Below are 14,911 nucleotides of genomic sequence, written 5' to 3' on the forward strand. Positions count from 1 at the left end.
TCTTCCCTTGGCCCAGCAAAAGGCAGAGAAAGGGCCCAGTTTTACCTGAAGGTCTAGCAGTAGATATTTAATTTGCCATTTCAATCTCTTTGGGTAGGATTCCCCTTTTGGCTCAGCTACGCAGCAATTCAAAAATGAGGAAAAGGCACCAATTATGCCAGTCCATGACAATTTTGTTTTCAAAACACTTTTTAGGGTTTACTTTCAACGAAAAACTTCAACAAAACCTTTTGAAATACAAGAAAACTTAAGAGGACTAAATTACTAGAATTTAAAGAAAAGGTCAAAGAATAGCACAACGTCGGTCTCTGAGTGTGCCAATTAAGTACAATGACAAACAGCTGTAGAGCACTGGTAATTTTAGGGACATGAGCCTATACATTTCAATGAAAAGGTCTTAGGTTTGCTCACAGTATAAGAATGCAGATCTGCGGCTGAGTTTTTTAAAGTAATCCTTCCAATATTTAATTTTTAACGTTAATTGTTAGTTCTATATTTGGCTACTTAAGAGTTAAGCTTAGAACCCAGAGTTTAGCCAGTTGAAAATGTATCCAGTTTTATGTTCCCCCTCCACAGGGGATATGCAAAAGGGAAACCCTGCACACATTTCAGAATGTACAATGACAAAAAACCAACCCAGAAAACTTTGGTTAATCTGTAAATTCCATTCAAATATATCTAATTACTTGAATAATTTGGGCTTCCAGACACCACAAGATCAAGTTTTTAGTTAGACTATGAAAGTTGATTTCAAGATGGCTTATTCTTCCTGTATAAATTGCAGCATTACAGTAACGAAACTAACCTCCAAAGAGATCCACTTCAGCAGTGACAGCGGTAATGGTTGTTGTAGTTGTAGCAGACGCTGAAGCAGTTGCAATTTCAGTAGTTGCAGCAGTAGTTGGGCTAGGCTCTGGAGCAAATGGATCTGAAATCTGTGGCTCAGAAGTAACACTGGAAAGCGCTGCCAGATTGTCTATATGCAACCATATACGAAGACCAAATGGAAAGAGTAAGCGGAAGAGAGGGGGGAAAAAAACCACTAGACTCCAAGAAGCAAAGACAGCTGTTAAAATTATATTAACAATTCTCTATTAAAAGAAGCTTAGAAAATAAGTGTTACTCACCCTCTCCCAAGAGGTCTGTAACATTGTCCATTACATGATAGCAATATAAAGAAATCGGAGAGTTAACAAAACTGCCAGAGTGAACATGTACATTAGCCACACATGTGATAAACAATTTCTGAACAATTCAATCACTAGTATGCCAGTCTACCCAGACATGCCACAGATAACTTGAATTGAGCTTATATAGGACAGTCTAGTTTTAGGAACTTTGAAAGGTCAAAGTAGAGACTTAAGTGAATAGCCTGACATGAAACTGAATCAATTTCTTTAATAGCTTTATTCAATTATTTACCCATTGATGCACGGAATTTTGATTCACTTGTCAAATTCATTCATTACATAGTTTCTATTAAATACACTACCAACAGTGAGTCTGAATGGACTGCTGATTAATAGTTTTTTGTTTTAGCTAACTGAAATGTTTTCTTTCTACGTAAGAAAAGTAATTTGAGTCACATCAGTTAGTAAAAATCTGGGACTATACTGGCATTGAAAGAGCTGAACAAGAAAACACTTTCATAAGTATTTTGTTGCCACAGATTATACCAGTCTCCCTATTTCCCATATTGGTGTCCTTGATCTCAAGACTACTGTATTTAAGAGATTATTTTTGCAACGGAAGCGCTGAAGTGCTTGCCTTTAACCCGTACATTTACAGCTAAATATGTTAATGGAATTATCCAGGATAATGGGCCACTCTAAGGTTTGTCAGTGATACCTTACCTATGAATAACTATTCTCCCCCTGCTTAGATTTGCATAACAACTACTGATAGCCTACTAAAATGAAACCTCAATTTAAGAGTTAAGGACTATTTGACTAATATAGTTCTAAACACTGGCACACAAAACACTCAATTATAATCTGCCCCTTTCCTCAAAGCCTGCTATGACATATGATCTATGAGACTGATTCAAATTGGTCCCTCATCCAGAAATATAATGTACATCCACACACAAAAAAGACATTGGATTGGCTGGTTAACAATGTTTGGATTCAAGACTAGAGTTCATGTTAAAGGAAGTTAGTCATCCAAAATGAGTCATTTAAAAAAACTCCATACTGCAAGACGGAAAATGATGGAGCAAACTACCAACAGACAATTGGAGTCTTTAAATATAACTTTTTATTTTGTCATTTCAAAATGTCAGTTTTGGCTGGAAATTGAACTTCTCTGTGGAAATCTAACTGAATATCAAATGGTCTTTTCCTACCAGGATTAAATGATTATGCTCAAATTCTAAATTTTACATCAGAGTAAACATTGTAGCAATATAACAATGTACAAAATGCGGAAGCAAAATGAGAAGTATTTTTATATCCATGCTTCATCCCAAATTTATACAAAAAGGCACACATTCAGAGGTGCTAGAACAATTTGTATAGTGGGGATGCTGAGAGTCATTGAACCAAACTGTAAACCCTGTGTATGATGGAAACCAGTTCAAGTCAGGGGGTGCGGAAGCACCTCAAGCACCCCTACTTCCAGCACCTATGCACAAACTAGAGCAGAATTACAGTGACAAAATTAGATAATTCAAAAACATTCTATATCAATTGCTTCAGGATACCACTCATGCATCCTATATGATTTTTGTAGTCTTACACCTTCCATAAGAAAGTTCACAATTGTGATTAATACACAGTACAAGTGGTTTGGCGTTCACTGTATCGTATTTGAAGAGTTTTGCATTAGAAAAAAATCCAGCTGCATTAGAAAGGAAGCAAAGTCTCCCAGAGGCGTAAGTACTTTGGCAAAGTATGTCCTGTTAAGATGCATAACCAGATAAGCCTCAAAACCAGACATGATTTTTAGGTTACTATTAACCAGTGACCTGATCTTGGAGGGTCTCTGGTTTTGGGTAAAATAAAGTAAGTTACTGAAGCTGTAACAGCAAGTAGAACCACCAAAATATATGTAACTAAAGTAGGTTTGGCTATAGGTCCTAAACATTACGGGCTTAGAGTGTGGCCTAAAAGTTAACAATATGTATCTTGTGATAGTTTAGCAATGCATCTTATAATGAATAGGTAAACTGCAAATGGACAATAGCATCTAGGGGCTTTTTGCAATAACAGATGAACTGATTGTGTTAATACATCAATGAGGTTAACCGTTGGAAATGTAATTATGGGGAACCGGAATACCACATATGGACTACCAGAACCCTGAAATTGATTGCCTGGTATAAGCAGAATAAGTGGGCTGGGATGTTATCAGATATGGTCCTGGATGCATGTGGATGGAATAGAAAAAGGCATATAAAAGATTGTCAAATCCATCCCTAATTGGGACACAAGAGAAGACCGAATAGTGGAAGCCCGAATATGAACAAGCCCTCCTGTGGTGATCTCCACCCACATTTTTTGCCCATCTTCGCTGTCACCAGTCTCCATAAGGTTGTAAATATGTCAATGTGGGGGGGGGTTTAACTTGTACCAGCCTAAGACTAAGTATGTACGATCCAGGGGGCGTTTTGTTATATGTATGTGTTCTTGTATAATTATCCTTATACTTGGATTTATTTGCATTTTAAGTAAAGTCTTTACATTTCCACGTGTGTACTCTACTAATGTCAACCCAACAAAAATTTCTTGCATAGCTTCCTGAGTAAAGAACCTGTTATTAGTGATTTGTGCAATTTGCACCCTAAACTTAATGGAGGCTACATAAGCAATTTTCTGTAGTGACCCAAGAGTTAAATATTGGAAGCAAAAAGGCTATAGTATTACAGGGGAAAAGAAAAAAAAAGAAAAAAAAAAAAAAGTCCTGTATTTCTATTCAGAAGATGTGTTGCAATTTCCCTACATAGATGGGGGAAAGTGTTGGTTAGAAAGCACAACATGCAAGAGGGGGCAAAACAAGTTGTTACCAAGTGTTCAGAAAAAAATACTACATGTGATAACTGATAGCTGGAGTGAATAGCTCAGGGATGCAATAATGGGATGTAGAGACTTTCACCTTCAGATCATTAGTCAGCAAGTGCTTGATAAATTTAAGAATGGGATTATACAACATGGTTGTCTGCAATAGCAGGCAACTGAACGCAATGACCCATGAAGTCCTTTTTAGTTTTTATGTCTCCAACTGCCAGATTTTCAAAAGGCAAGAGAGGTATTTGTTTTAGAAAAGCCTACTACTGAGTTAATATGAAGACTGCCATCCTCTTCTAGAGTGGTCAGACTTGGAGCACATTGAAAGAGAGTCAGATTAAAGTTTTTCATGGTTCCTGCCACAACTGTGCTTGCTGTCTGATTTAGAAGATTCAATTAAGATGAACGATCATGAAAAGGAGACTAAGAACCTTTATCTATATAAGCCTTCTAATAGGAAGCGAACGTCAATCCTTGTAGCATCTCAACAAATCTGTTAAAAACAGCGGTGGCTATTGTTAGGATATAGATATTCAGGCTTGTCTGCAAAGGCCTATACTTTAAGAATTTAGGTGTATTCTTATCACTTAGTTAGTTATAGAGGTATAAAACAAGAATCAAAATCACAGTCTGCCTGTTTATAGGCCTTATCTCACTGTGATAGTCTAAGGCCTTGTTCTTAGGCTAAGGCCTTTGACTAAACAGTAGGGGCAGCCATAAACTGGGAAGAGAATGGTTACAATCTCACCAGTCACACTGAAATAAGGCAGTTTTGGGCTGTTAAAAAGGTGATCCGATCTATCACCTCCAGATAAAGGGAAGAGCCTAGAAGATGTAAAAGGAAATTTAGTTTGATAGTTTTCTGTTTGGTAAGAACTCACTTATCAATAGACACAGCTGGGAAACCCTTATATCTTTATAGATGTAGTTGTGAAATCCTCACTTCTGCAGGGCCACCCAGAGGATTCAGGGGGCCTGGGGCAAAGCAATTTTGGGGGCCCCTTCCATAAAAAAAAAAGTTGCAATACTATATTCCTGTGGGGGCCCCTGTGGGGCCTGGGGCAAACTGCTCCACTTGCCCCGCCCCCCCCCTCCCCCCCGGGTGGCCTTGCACTTCTGTATTGTTTTGTCATTATAGTTTCCACTTTGCTATTGTTTATTTGCATGGTCTTTGTCTGGTTCTGTGATTGTTTCTGTTGGGTGTAATTTTGTTGGGTGTAAACCAATTAAGGTGGTGGGATATAATTGGTTAGATAAGCATGTAACAATATGTTAGGATTGGTTAGTTAAATTTCAGTAAAATGATTGGTTAAGGCAGGGGTAGGCAACCTATGGCACGCAAGCCAAAGGCGGCACGCGAGCTGATTTTCAGTGGCACTCACACGCCCGGGTCCTGGCTCTGCATTTTAATTTCATTTTAAATGAACCTTCTTAAACATTTTAAAAACCTTATTTACTTTACATACAATAGTTTAGTTATATATTATTGACTTATAGAAAGACCTTCTAAAAAAGTCAGAATGTATTACTGGCACACAAAACCTTAAATTAGAGTGAATAAATGAAGACTCGGCACACCACTTCTGAAAGGTTGCTGACCCCTGGGTTAAGGTATAGCTAAGCAGAACTCAAGTTTTACTATATAGTCTGCAGTCAATCAGGAAGTGGGGTGGGAAATTGGAATAATGTATTGCTAAAGGGGGGAATGGGAACAGGGACACAGGCAAAGCTCTGTGGCGTCAGAGCTGGGAAGGGGGACACTGAGGAAGGAAACTGGAATCATGCTTGCTGGAAGTTCACCCCAACAAACATCGAATTGTTTGCACTTTTGGACTTCAGGTATTGTTGCTTTCTGTTCATGCGAGAAGGACCAGGGAAGTGAGAGGGTGAAGGAATAAGCCCCCTAACAGCTATGTGATTCAGTGATCTCCATCAAAAAATTGGCATTTTAACAGCTACAGACTGTGAAATTAAAGTACCAAAGCTTCTGTTTCACTCAAGATAGAAACTAAGTGTAGTATCTGTGGAAAACACTCTAAAATTGAGACCATTGTAGCTTCTAACATAGCAAAAATGTGCGTCCACAGCTACAGCCACACCTTTTAGTATATGTATCTCTCCCCCCACCCCCGAGCCCTTAATGAGCATGCCTCCTTTGTCATTTCATAAAGTAACATTTGTGATTTACTAACAAAATATTTCATAGATATAGAAACAAATACTAAAAGTTGCAAGAAGTTTTGGCTGGCTCTGAACTTCTTGCAGTCTTAACAGACTCTCCTCATTTGGCCCTACCAAATTCATGATCCATTTTGGTGAACTTCTCGGTCATAGAATTTTAAAAATAATAAATGTCATGATTTCAGCTATTTAAATCTGAAATTTCATGGTGTTGTAATTGTAGGGATCCTGACCAAAAAAGGAGCTGTGAGTCTGCAAGATTATCGTAAGCGGGGGTGGGGGGGGGGTGGGAGGGGGTGTTGCGATACTACTACCCTTACACCTCTGTGCTGCTGCTGGCGGTGGTGCTGCCATCAGAGCCAGGCAGCTGGAGAGTGGAGGCTGCTGGGCCGGAGCCGAGCTCTGAAGGCACAGCCACTGCCAGCAGCAGAAGCAGACATAAGGATGGTACGGTATGGTATTGCCACCCTTACTTCTGCACTGCTGCTAGCAGGGTGGACGCTGCCTTCTGAGCTGGGCGCCCAACCAACAGCTACCACTCTCCGGCCACCCAGCTCTGAAGGCTGTGCAGAAGTAAGGGTGGCCATACTGCGACCCCCCCTAAAATAACCTTGCGACCCCGCTGCAACTCACTTGAGTCAAGAATCCCAAATTGAGAAACACTGGTCTCCCCTGTGAAATCTGTATACTATAGGGTAAAAGCACACACTACCAGATTTCATGGGGGGAGACCAGATTTCATGGTTTGTGACGCATTTTTCATGGCTGTGAATTTGGTAGGGCCCTACTCATCGCTGCTGTTGTCTTCTTCACTGAAGTCAAGGGTTAAAATAATGGGGGGGGGGGCACAGCTCCTTCAGATTAAAAAAAAAAGGCTCTGTGTCTTCTTCCTAACTTGGGTGAGCAGACTCTCCCACACCTCCTCCTCCTCTTGCTGGTGCAGGAAGCACTCCCCCTCCTGTTTCAATTTAGTTTAAAATATAACTGACTAATGTAACTGGTATTTGCCAGTGACTTTTGGATTATTTAGGGTGACCAGATGTCCTGATTTTATAGGGACAGTCCCGATATTTGGGGCTGTGTCTTATATAGGTGCCAATTGCCCCCCACCCCCTGTCCTGATTTTTCACCCTTGCTATCTGGTCACCCTAGGATTATTACACATCAAGGCAGCTCTACTGTAGCACAATACCACTGGGTACTTATAGTTCTCAATTGACTATCAAAGTGTAGAACTGCAAAATAAAAGATTTCACAGCTTCACAAAAACAGTAGCTCTTATAACCTTTCGCTACAGAGATGCAAGGAGTAAAAACCTTTAACTTCAAGACGACAGAAATGAGTGACTGTAGTTCCAACTCATCTTTACGATGATGCAAAATCCACTGGCTGTGACACTATTGGTTTGGATTTCTTGTTTTAAATCAACTCTCTTTACTAGTCTGCCCACAGCTTTAGTCTGAAGCATACGGAGCACAAGCTAATGGCACACATATGTACAGTCATTAAAAATTCTTCCCTGAAGAAAAGTTAGAGTAGAGGAACACTATAAATACATGTAGCATGACCCGAACAAAGTTATCGTCCCTTTGTATTATATAACCAATCTTTACATCAGTCATTGTTGTAAAAAGAAAGTGCATACTCTGTAGAAATAAAGTATTTACTGCAGAATTCCTATTACAAGAGGCATACTTCCTTCCATAAAGGATTTTACAAGAGTAGCAAGAGGTATATTAAAAAACATATCACTGCATACCTGGCTGAACTTTCAAAGCTTGACTTGAGATACTGCGGTTGAAACACTCACACTTTGCATTTGTCTATACTAACACACAACCAATTTGTTACCTCACTAATTTATGGATGATTATATTGTACTGAAGCCTCCTAATTTTCTAGCATGGTAGCGTACTAAAACGTTGTAAAAAAGAGTTTCAATTATTGTTTTATAAAGCAATTAAAGAGAAAACACTGCAACTATTTAAGAATGCAAGATTTAAAAATAATGTTTTACTGCTTTTTATACTTACTGCCGTTACAGATATTTTTGTGGAACAGAGGAATGAAGCTGTGAAATTATCAAAAGGTGAGTATTAGGTCACAGTTTAAAATTAATCTACTTTAACATTTCATGATATTCTGATGTTGTAGGGACCATAATTTTTCCTTGCAAATATTTTTATATGTCCAAGGAAAATATGGCATCAAGAAACACAACTGAACAGTTAACATTTGGGACACTTCCTAGAGGACTGAATCATACCCACATACTATATATTGTTTCAGTAGACATAGTTTGCAGCACTGCCTCACTTCTTTTAATCAATCATTCCCTTTGCAAGTCTAACAATCCTAGACAATGCAGAAATTAAAGGGTTGGACTTCCAAAAGCACCTGAGGGTATGTCTACACTGCAGTTAGCTACCCGCAGCTAGGCCATGCCAACTGACTCTGGCTTACAGGTCTCAGGCTTGGGTTGCAGCCCAAGCTCTGGGACTCTGAAGTAGGAAGGCCCAGAGCCTGCGCTGCAGCCTGAGTTTGAATGTCTATACTACAATTCAATAGTCCCTTAGCCCAAACCCAAGTCAGCTGGCATGGGCCAGTCATGGGTGTCGAATTGCAGTGTAGACACACCCTGGGTGGCTAACTTGGGATCACAAGTCATTTAGGGTGGGATTTTCCAAAGTGCGTAAGATTTCAGTAACAAATAGGGAAAGGCTCAAAAGAGTGGTCTGTTCTCAAGTTTGTGTTAATTAGAAATGGAGAAGAATGTAAGTAAACGCTCATCACAGAAGTCCAAGAAACTGCAAAATTTAATCTACTGAATCCTTAGTACAGGGGTCTGCAACCTTTGGCATGCGGCCCATCAGGGTAATCTGCTGGCGGGTTGCGAGACATTTTGTTTACGTTGACCGTCTGCAGGAACTGCACCCCGCAGCTCCCAGTGGCCGCGGTTTGCTGTTCCCGGCCAATGGCAGCTGCAAAAAGCGGTGGCCAGCATGTCCCTGTGGCCCGCGCCGCTTCCCGCAGCTCCCATTGGCCGGGAACGGTGAACCGTGGCCACTGGGAGCTGCGGGGGAGCCATTCCTGCAGATGGTCAAAGTAAACAAAATGTCTCACAGCCCACCAGCAGATTACCCTGATGGGCTCCGTGCCGAAGGTTGCCGACCCCTGCCTTAGTAATACACTGCATTCCTTCAGCGCACTTCCTCTTTGCTTGCTCACCCTTCCCTACATTCCATTTGGTACATTATGTTCCATTAATTCTGCAATTTTTATTTCCCAAACCTTGCCCTATTAAAACCTACTGCCACAGAAAGAAATGAAAGCGGATTATTGCACCTACAGCTATGGAAAAGTTTGTATAATAAATGGAAGCATGGCAGCTACACTGAAGCTAAGCAAAAGAGGGAGAAATTTTCAGAAAGCAATATTACTTAATTGTTAAAGTGCAGATACATTTTAAAATCCAAATCACTGTTAAAACAATTTGTGTGACCATGTATGATATAGATTATGTCACTGTACTAAAAACAAAGTTTCTGATGTGCCTTAAACTGTGAAAATAAAAACAGGCTCTTAGCCACGACAGCTATTCTCTTCCGTAGTTTCATGGTTTCTTTTCCCTATCTCTAGATCTGTTTTTCTAAACTTCTTTCAGCATATAAAATTAGACTTGGTTTGAAGCCTAGAGACTCAAGTTTCTGGAATCCTACAAGAGGATGTTACAAGCTACAAGAGAACGTTAAAACTTTTGGTTCACAGATTACAACTGCTTGGCATTGCTGAAAGAAAGGAATATGTTAGCATATGAAGACATAAGTACATTGTCAACTTCTCAATAACTTGTGAGAGACTGATGCAAAGGAGGAGGTCTGGAGAATGAAGAGCCTTGACCAGTTATACATTTAATTTGTCCAATTTTTTCTGCTCTGTTCATGTCTTCGTTCTAGAAGAACTCGCTTCAATTGTAGCACAGGGTTCATGTGAATGGTGAAATACTCCATACTTGTGCATCCCATCTCATACTCTCTTTAGTTTATTATTGTTATTTTACTTCGTAAAGATATGAAGTTGACAAGGGCATACTAGGATAAACAGTACTCTCAGGCAGTCCCTATTCTTACAGAGTTCTGTGGTGGTTGTGATATGTAGTATGAGGTATGTTGGAACACCAGTGAAAAAGGAGACAGCTAGAAGCAGTGGGGGATGGACATTTGAAACCTAAAGCAAATCACCATATACCTTGCTGAACTATCCTCCCGTCTTAAAACAAGGCAGCCCACATATCCAGTTGAAGTGAAATAGGCTTTTGTTTACAATTAACCTTTAAGGCCTAAGGACAGTACAAGTTTCTTTTTAATTATTTTACCTAGTGACCATTTAAAATTTGACTCTGATCAGGAGAAACCTAATTTTTACTTCTCCTCACCAACTGTCTCTGAATCACTCCTAGACCATTTAATGAGTTGATCTGGCTTTGAGTATCAAGCTCTTTTGGCCTTGCGTGCAGGAGGCACATAACCCAGAGAGGGATACGGAGTAGATGCATAAACATCTATTGTTGCTTTCCAACAAATTTCCCTATACCTGACAAGTGGAGCTGTACAAATACTGGAAAAGAATAGCATTCTGATTTCCTCTGCTGAATTGTGATAACTGATGCAAGAGCACTGAGGAAGGAAGTAGGTGGGAAGCCTAGAGTACCCCATGAGAAAGGAAGCCTAGCTTTTCTGAAAGTGTATTCTACAGCGTAAAAATTTCAGTATAGCAACAGGAAGAGACTCTAAAATACATTTACTGGCAGCTTGCATTCTCTTATGGAGTCCTGGATATTTAGTTATAATTTTTAGAGCTCATTCTAAATCAAGTGAAATTTACCTATCATACCCCCACCCCACCCCCCAAGAGTGAAAAAATAAATCCTACTTTCAAAATAAAGAAACCTCACAAAAATATATAAAAAGCAACCTATTCCAGTATATAATACTTTAATGGATTTGCCAATTGCTTGAAGGACATGTCAGAGTAAGGCACAGAGTTATTCCTTGCAATTAGCATATTATCTCACACAGAATTACTACATATTTAACAGGTCACCATATTTGTATTACTGCCAATGGTAAAGTAGACTTATTAGAATAAAAAATAATTTGAGTTGTTGAAACAAGTGCTTTCCTAATAAAATGGTTAAAAGGGTATCAAAAATTACATTCAGTAGGTTAGAAGAAAATAAGAAGGAACTTATTACATCAGGAACAAAACAAATCCTAGTGGTGTTATAGGTACATTTCTAGACAAGGATGCTAAAATTGTCAGTGACAGATATGGCAGAAGGAGTCAAAAATGTTTTTGTTCTGTATGCAGAATCAAGTGGAGGACGTTCACATGATAATGAAATACTTTCTACTTCAACTGTAATTAGGATGTTTAAATTCACAATTGCTCTTTAGCATTTTTAAGTCTGCAGATAATTGGCACCTCAGGATTTTTAGAAGAATTGGCTGAGAGGTTTGCGATGTTGATATTTAACAAAATCCAGTGGCCTGGATAAAAGCTAATATGCTAGTATTTATAAAAGGTAAGTAAGATGACCTGGGTAACTCTAGGGTGCTTAGCTTGACCATGATCCAAAGACAAAAATCATAGAAAGGCCAATACAGGATGCCATCAGTGCAGAATTAAAGCATGGCTGCATAATTTTTTCCAGACAATATATTTTTATGAAAAAGATAAAAAAAATAAATCAAGTTTGGCCTAAGAGGAGATTAAAGTTTGGTTGATAAAGACATAGGTTGACGATATATAGATTTCTAACAGGTATTTTACTTGATACCACATGGCACTAATTAAAAATTAATACTATACAAAAACCAATGTAGCCCATATTTAATCTGTTACTAAGATGGCTAGATAAAGAAATAACTGTAAATGAGTAAACTTCATTCATTGAGGGCATTTTTAACGGGGACCTACTGCCATCTGTTTTGGACTCAGTGCTATTCCACATCTAGATCTTGTTTTCGTCCAGATCATTGATAATTGCCAATAAAATCCGCAGATAAAAATTGTGGAGAGACAACATGGACAACTCAGTTCTATACACTGAATTCAAATGCATGGTAAGCTGGACTCACTTGAACATACATTTTAACATAGTTAATACAAGGTCATACTTCTAGGAACCATTCTAGGAATGTAGGTCACACTTATAGGGCTTGGAGAAGGGACAAATATATTCAGAATATAGAAAAGGACTTATGGTCATAGTGGATAGCCAGCTAAGCATGAGCTCCAGTGCAATGCAATGGCTAAGAGGAAACGCATCCCTTGGATGTACAAGAAGGAATATTGAGAAGTAAGGAGGTATTATTACCCCCTATAGATGGTATTAAGATTATTACTGGAATACTGTGTGCAGTTCTGTTATCCATGCTTTAAAAAGAAAGTGGACACATTGGAAAAAAGTTTAGAAAGCTAGCTTTACCAAAGAAGATGAAAAAAAGCTTCATCTATGCAGGTTATCCAAGAGAAGATTAAGAGGTAACTTGATCATGGTCTGTAAGTATCTACATAGAAGGGACAATCGTGAATTTGTCTAGCTCTGGCTCCCAACCACTGTATCTTATTATATCTTTAACACAGAGGGGAATTAACCACTGGAACAACTTATGTAGTGATGTGGCGGATTCTCCATCACTCGAAGTCTTTGGATCAGGATTTGATGTCTTTAAAAAGGAGATGCTCTAGCTTAACCAAAAGTTATAGGCTTCGTGCAGGAATAACTAGGTGACATTCTACAGCATGTATTATGTAGAAAGAAGGTTAGGCGAACTGATCATAGTTTTCTTTTCTCGCCTTAAGATCTTTGAAAATAGTGGTTAATATGGAAAATTTTAGAGCTAAAAGATCCACAAGAGTTGCTGCTCTAAGAGTTCAAAAATCAGAGCAAATACAGACCAGATATATAAATACATTGCCCAAGACCCCTTTTCTTCCTTAGAAGTTTCAGAGAGAGAATGAGAGTCCATGAAATGTTTCGGATATAGAGTAGCATTAGCCCAAACTGAAATTTTTTAGGATTTTGCATACCATGGCTATGCAGATATGGCTGTTACCATCAGCAGTTTTGTTCACCTGGAAGTATTTCAGGAAATAGTGTTTTCAACATTTAGGACTCCTAGGATTGTTAATACACTTACAGGACAACTAAAAATATCACCACTCACTGAGCAAGGGCAGATTAAGAAATCCAAGAAGTAATAGTGCCAATATTTTAGAATTTTCATGGTGCCTTTCTTCTACAGATCTCACTTGCCTGCAGGGAAAACTGTTAAGTGACTTACCCCCAGTCACATATCAAGTCACGAGCAGAGCCACTGGTATAGATTAGAACACTGGTCTTTTGTGCCCCATCCCTATCAGCACACCACCAGGCTGTTCCAGGCTCCCCCACCCCACCATCTCCTTCCCAGCTGTTCCCTCCCACTCTCTGGGCTACACACTCTGGCTCCCCTATAGGATGTGCACATCCACTCCTAGAAGATTCTTCACTGCAAAGAGCCTTCAACCCGAGTTCCACTGACTTGTCAGCTGAGGCTAGTGAGTGAGCTCGGAACATGGTTTGTTCTTTTCATAACAGTAGGGAAAGTCAAGTTTCAGTTCAGCTGCCAATCTAAGAGTGAGATTAAAAGGAAAAGTGAGTAAAACAAACAGGTACTTTACCTCCCCATGAAGTTGTTCCTGCTGGAGCAGTTGGAGCTGCTTGCCCAGTAGATGTGAAATCTGGCTGAAGATCTAGAAGATCACTGGATGGTTTGGAAGTGCTATTGGGGGTAGAGGAGAAGGGGGAGGGAGAAGAAAAAGAAAAACCAAATCTGTAGGATTACAGACATTCGTATAATTCTGCAAAGTAAAAGCTGTTTCAGGTTACACTGGAGTGTAAATGTTGTGAACAAGATTAGGGTATCTGTCAAACCACTGTAAAGCAAGTATTTTTCTGGATCAGAACCTAATCCTTCAGAAGCTACTAAATGCCTTTAAACACACATTTAGCTCAATAAATGCTGAAGGTATTCAGCACCTGAAGAGAGGACATCATTGTTCCTAACCACTTATTTATATTACTGGACACTGATACTGTTCTGTGTCTCCAGAGGACACAATTGAACTGCAATGATACTGTAGGACAAAGCACAATAGAGGAAATACTACTGCAGAATTTCTAAAAGGAAAATCAAAACCCTTTTAGGACCAATGGGAATGGAGCTCTGTTTTCAGTCACAGCAACTATCTTCCAAAATATTTTTGTCCACTAGGTCAGAAAACTATAGACCTATGCACCAGGTACTGAACAGGCAACAGGAAAAAAGTTCATATGAAGGGCTCATTTTAGAACTGTATCACAAACTAATCACATTTCAGTACGTCACCCTTCAAAAGAATGAAGTGAAAAAGTAAGTTAATTTTGGTTCATCATGTCTATTTAGATGTGAAGATAAATAATTTAAGGTTAAAGTAGAAATAAAAATCAATAAATTAAGTTAACACTATTTCCATTAACATAAATATGGGGGAGGGATAGCTCAGTGACTTGAGCATTGGCCTGCTAAACAGAGGGTTGTGAGTTCAATCCTTGAGGGAGCCATTTAGGGATCGAGGGCAAAAATCTGTCTGGAGATTGGTCCTGCTTTGAGCAGGGGGTTGGACTAGATGACCTCCTG

General features: G+C 39.2%; 1 protein-coding gene across 25 annotated transcripts in view; it reads right to left on the reverse strand.

Moving 5' to 3' along the window:
- Positions 1-14,911, reverse strand: part of SNAP91 (synaptosome associated protein 91) — a 131,030-nt gene that overhangs the window by 38,133 nt on the left and 77,986 nt on the right. For 18 of the 25 annotated variants that reach the window (XM_065402039.1, XM_065402033.1, XM_065402032.1 and 15 more), the window contains 3 exons: positions 13,914-14,014; positions 1,128-1,142; positions 806-976 (listed from right to left, as the gene is read on the reverse strand). In XM_065402039.1, the coding sequence (XP_065258111.1) occupies positions 806-976; positions 1,128-1,142; positions 13,914-14,014 (287 nt within the window). The remainder of the gene's footprint in view (positions 1-805; positions 977-1,127; positions 1,143-13,913; positions 14,015-14,911) is intronic. The other 7 variants (XM_065402043.1, XM_065402042.1, XM_065402038.1 and 4 more) reach the window with 2 other exon arrangements.

Source organism: Emys orbicularis, chromosome 3 (genome assembly GCF_028017835.1).
Source record: "Emys orbicularis isolate rEmyOrb1 chromosome 3, rEmyOrb1.hap1, whole genome shotgun sequence".
In the NCBI taxonomy this organism is placed as follows: domain Eukaryota; kingdom Metazoa; phylum Chordata; order Testudines; family Emydidae; genus Emys; species Emys orbicularis.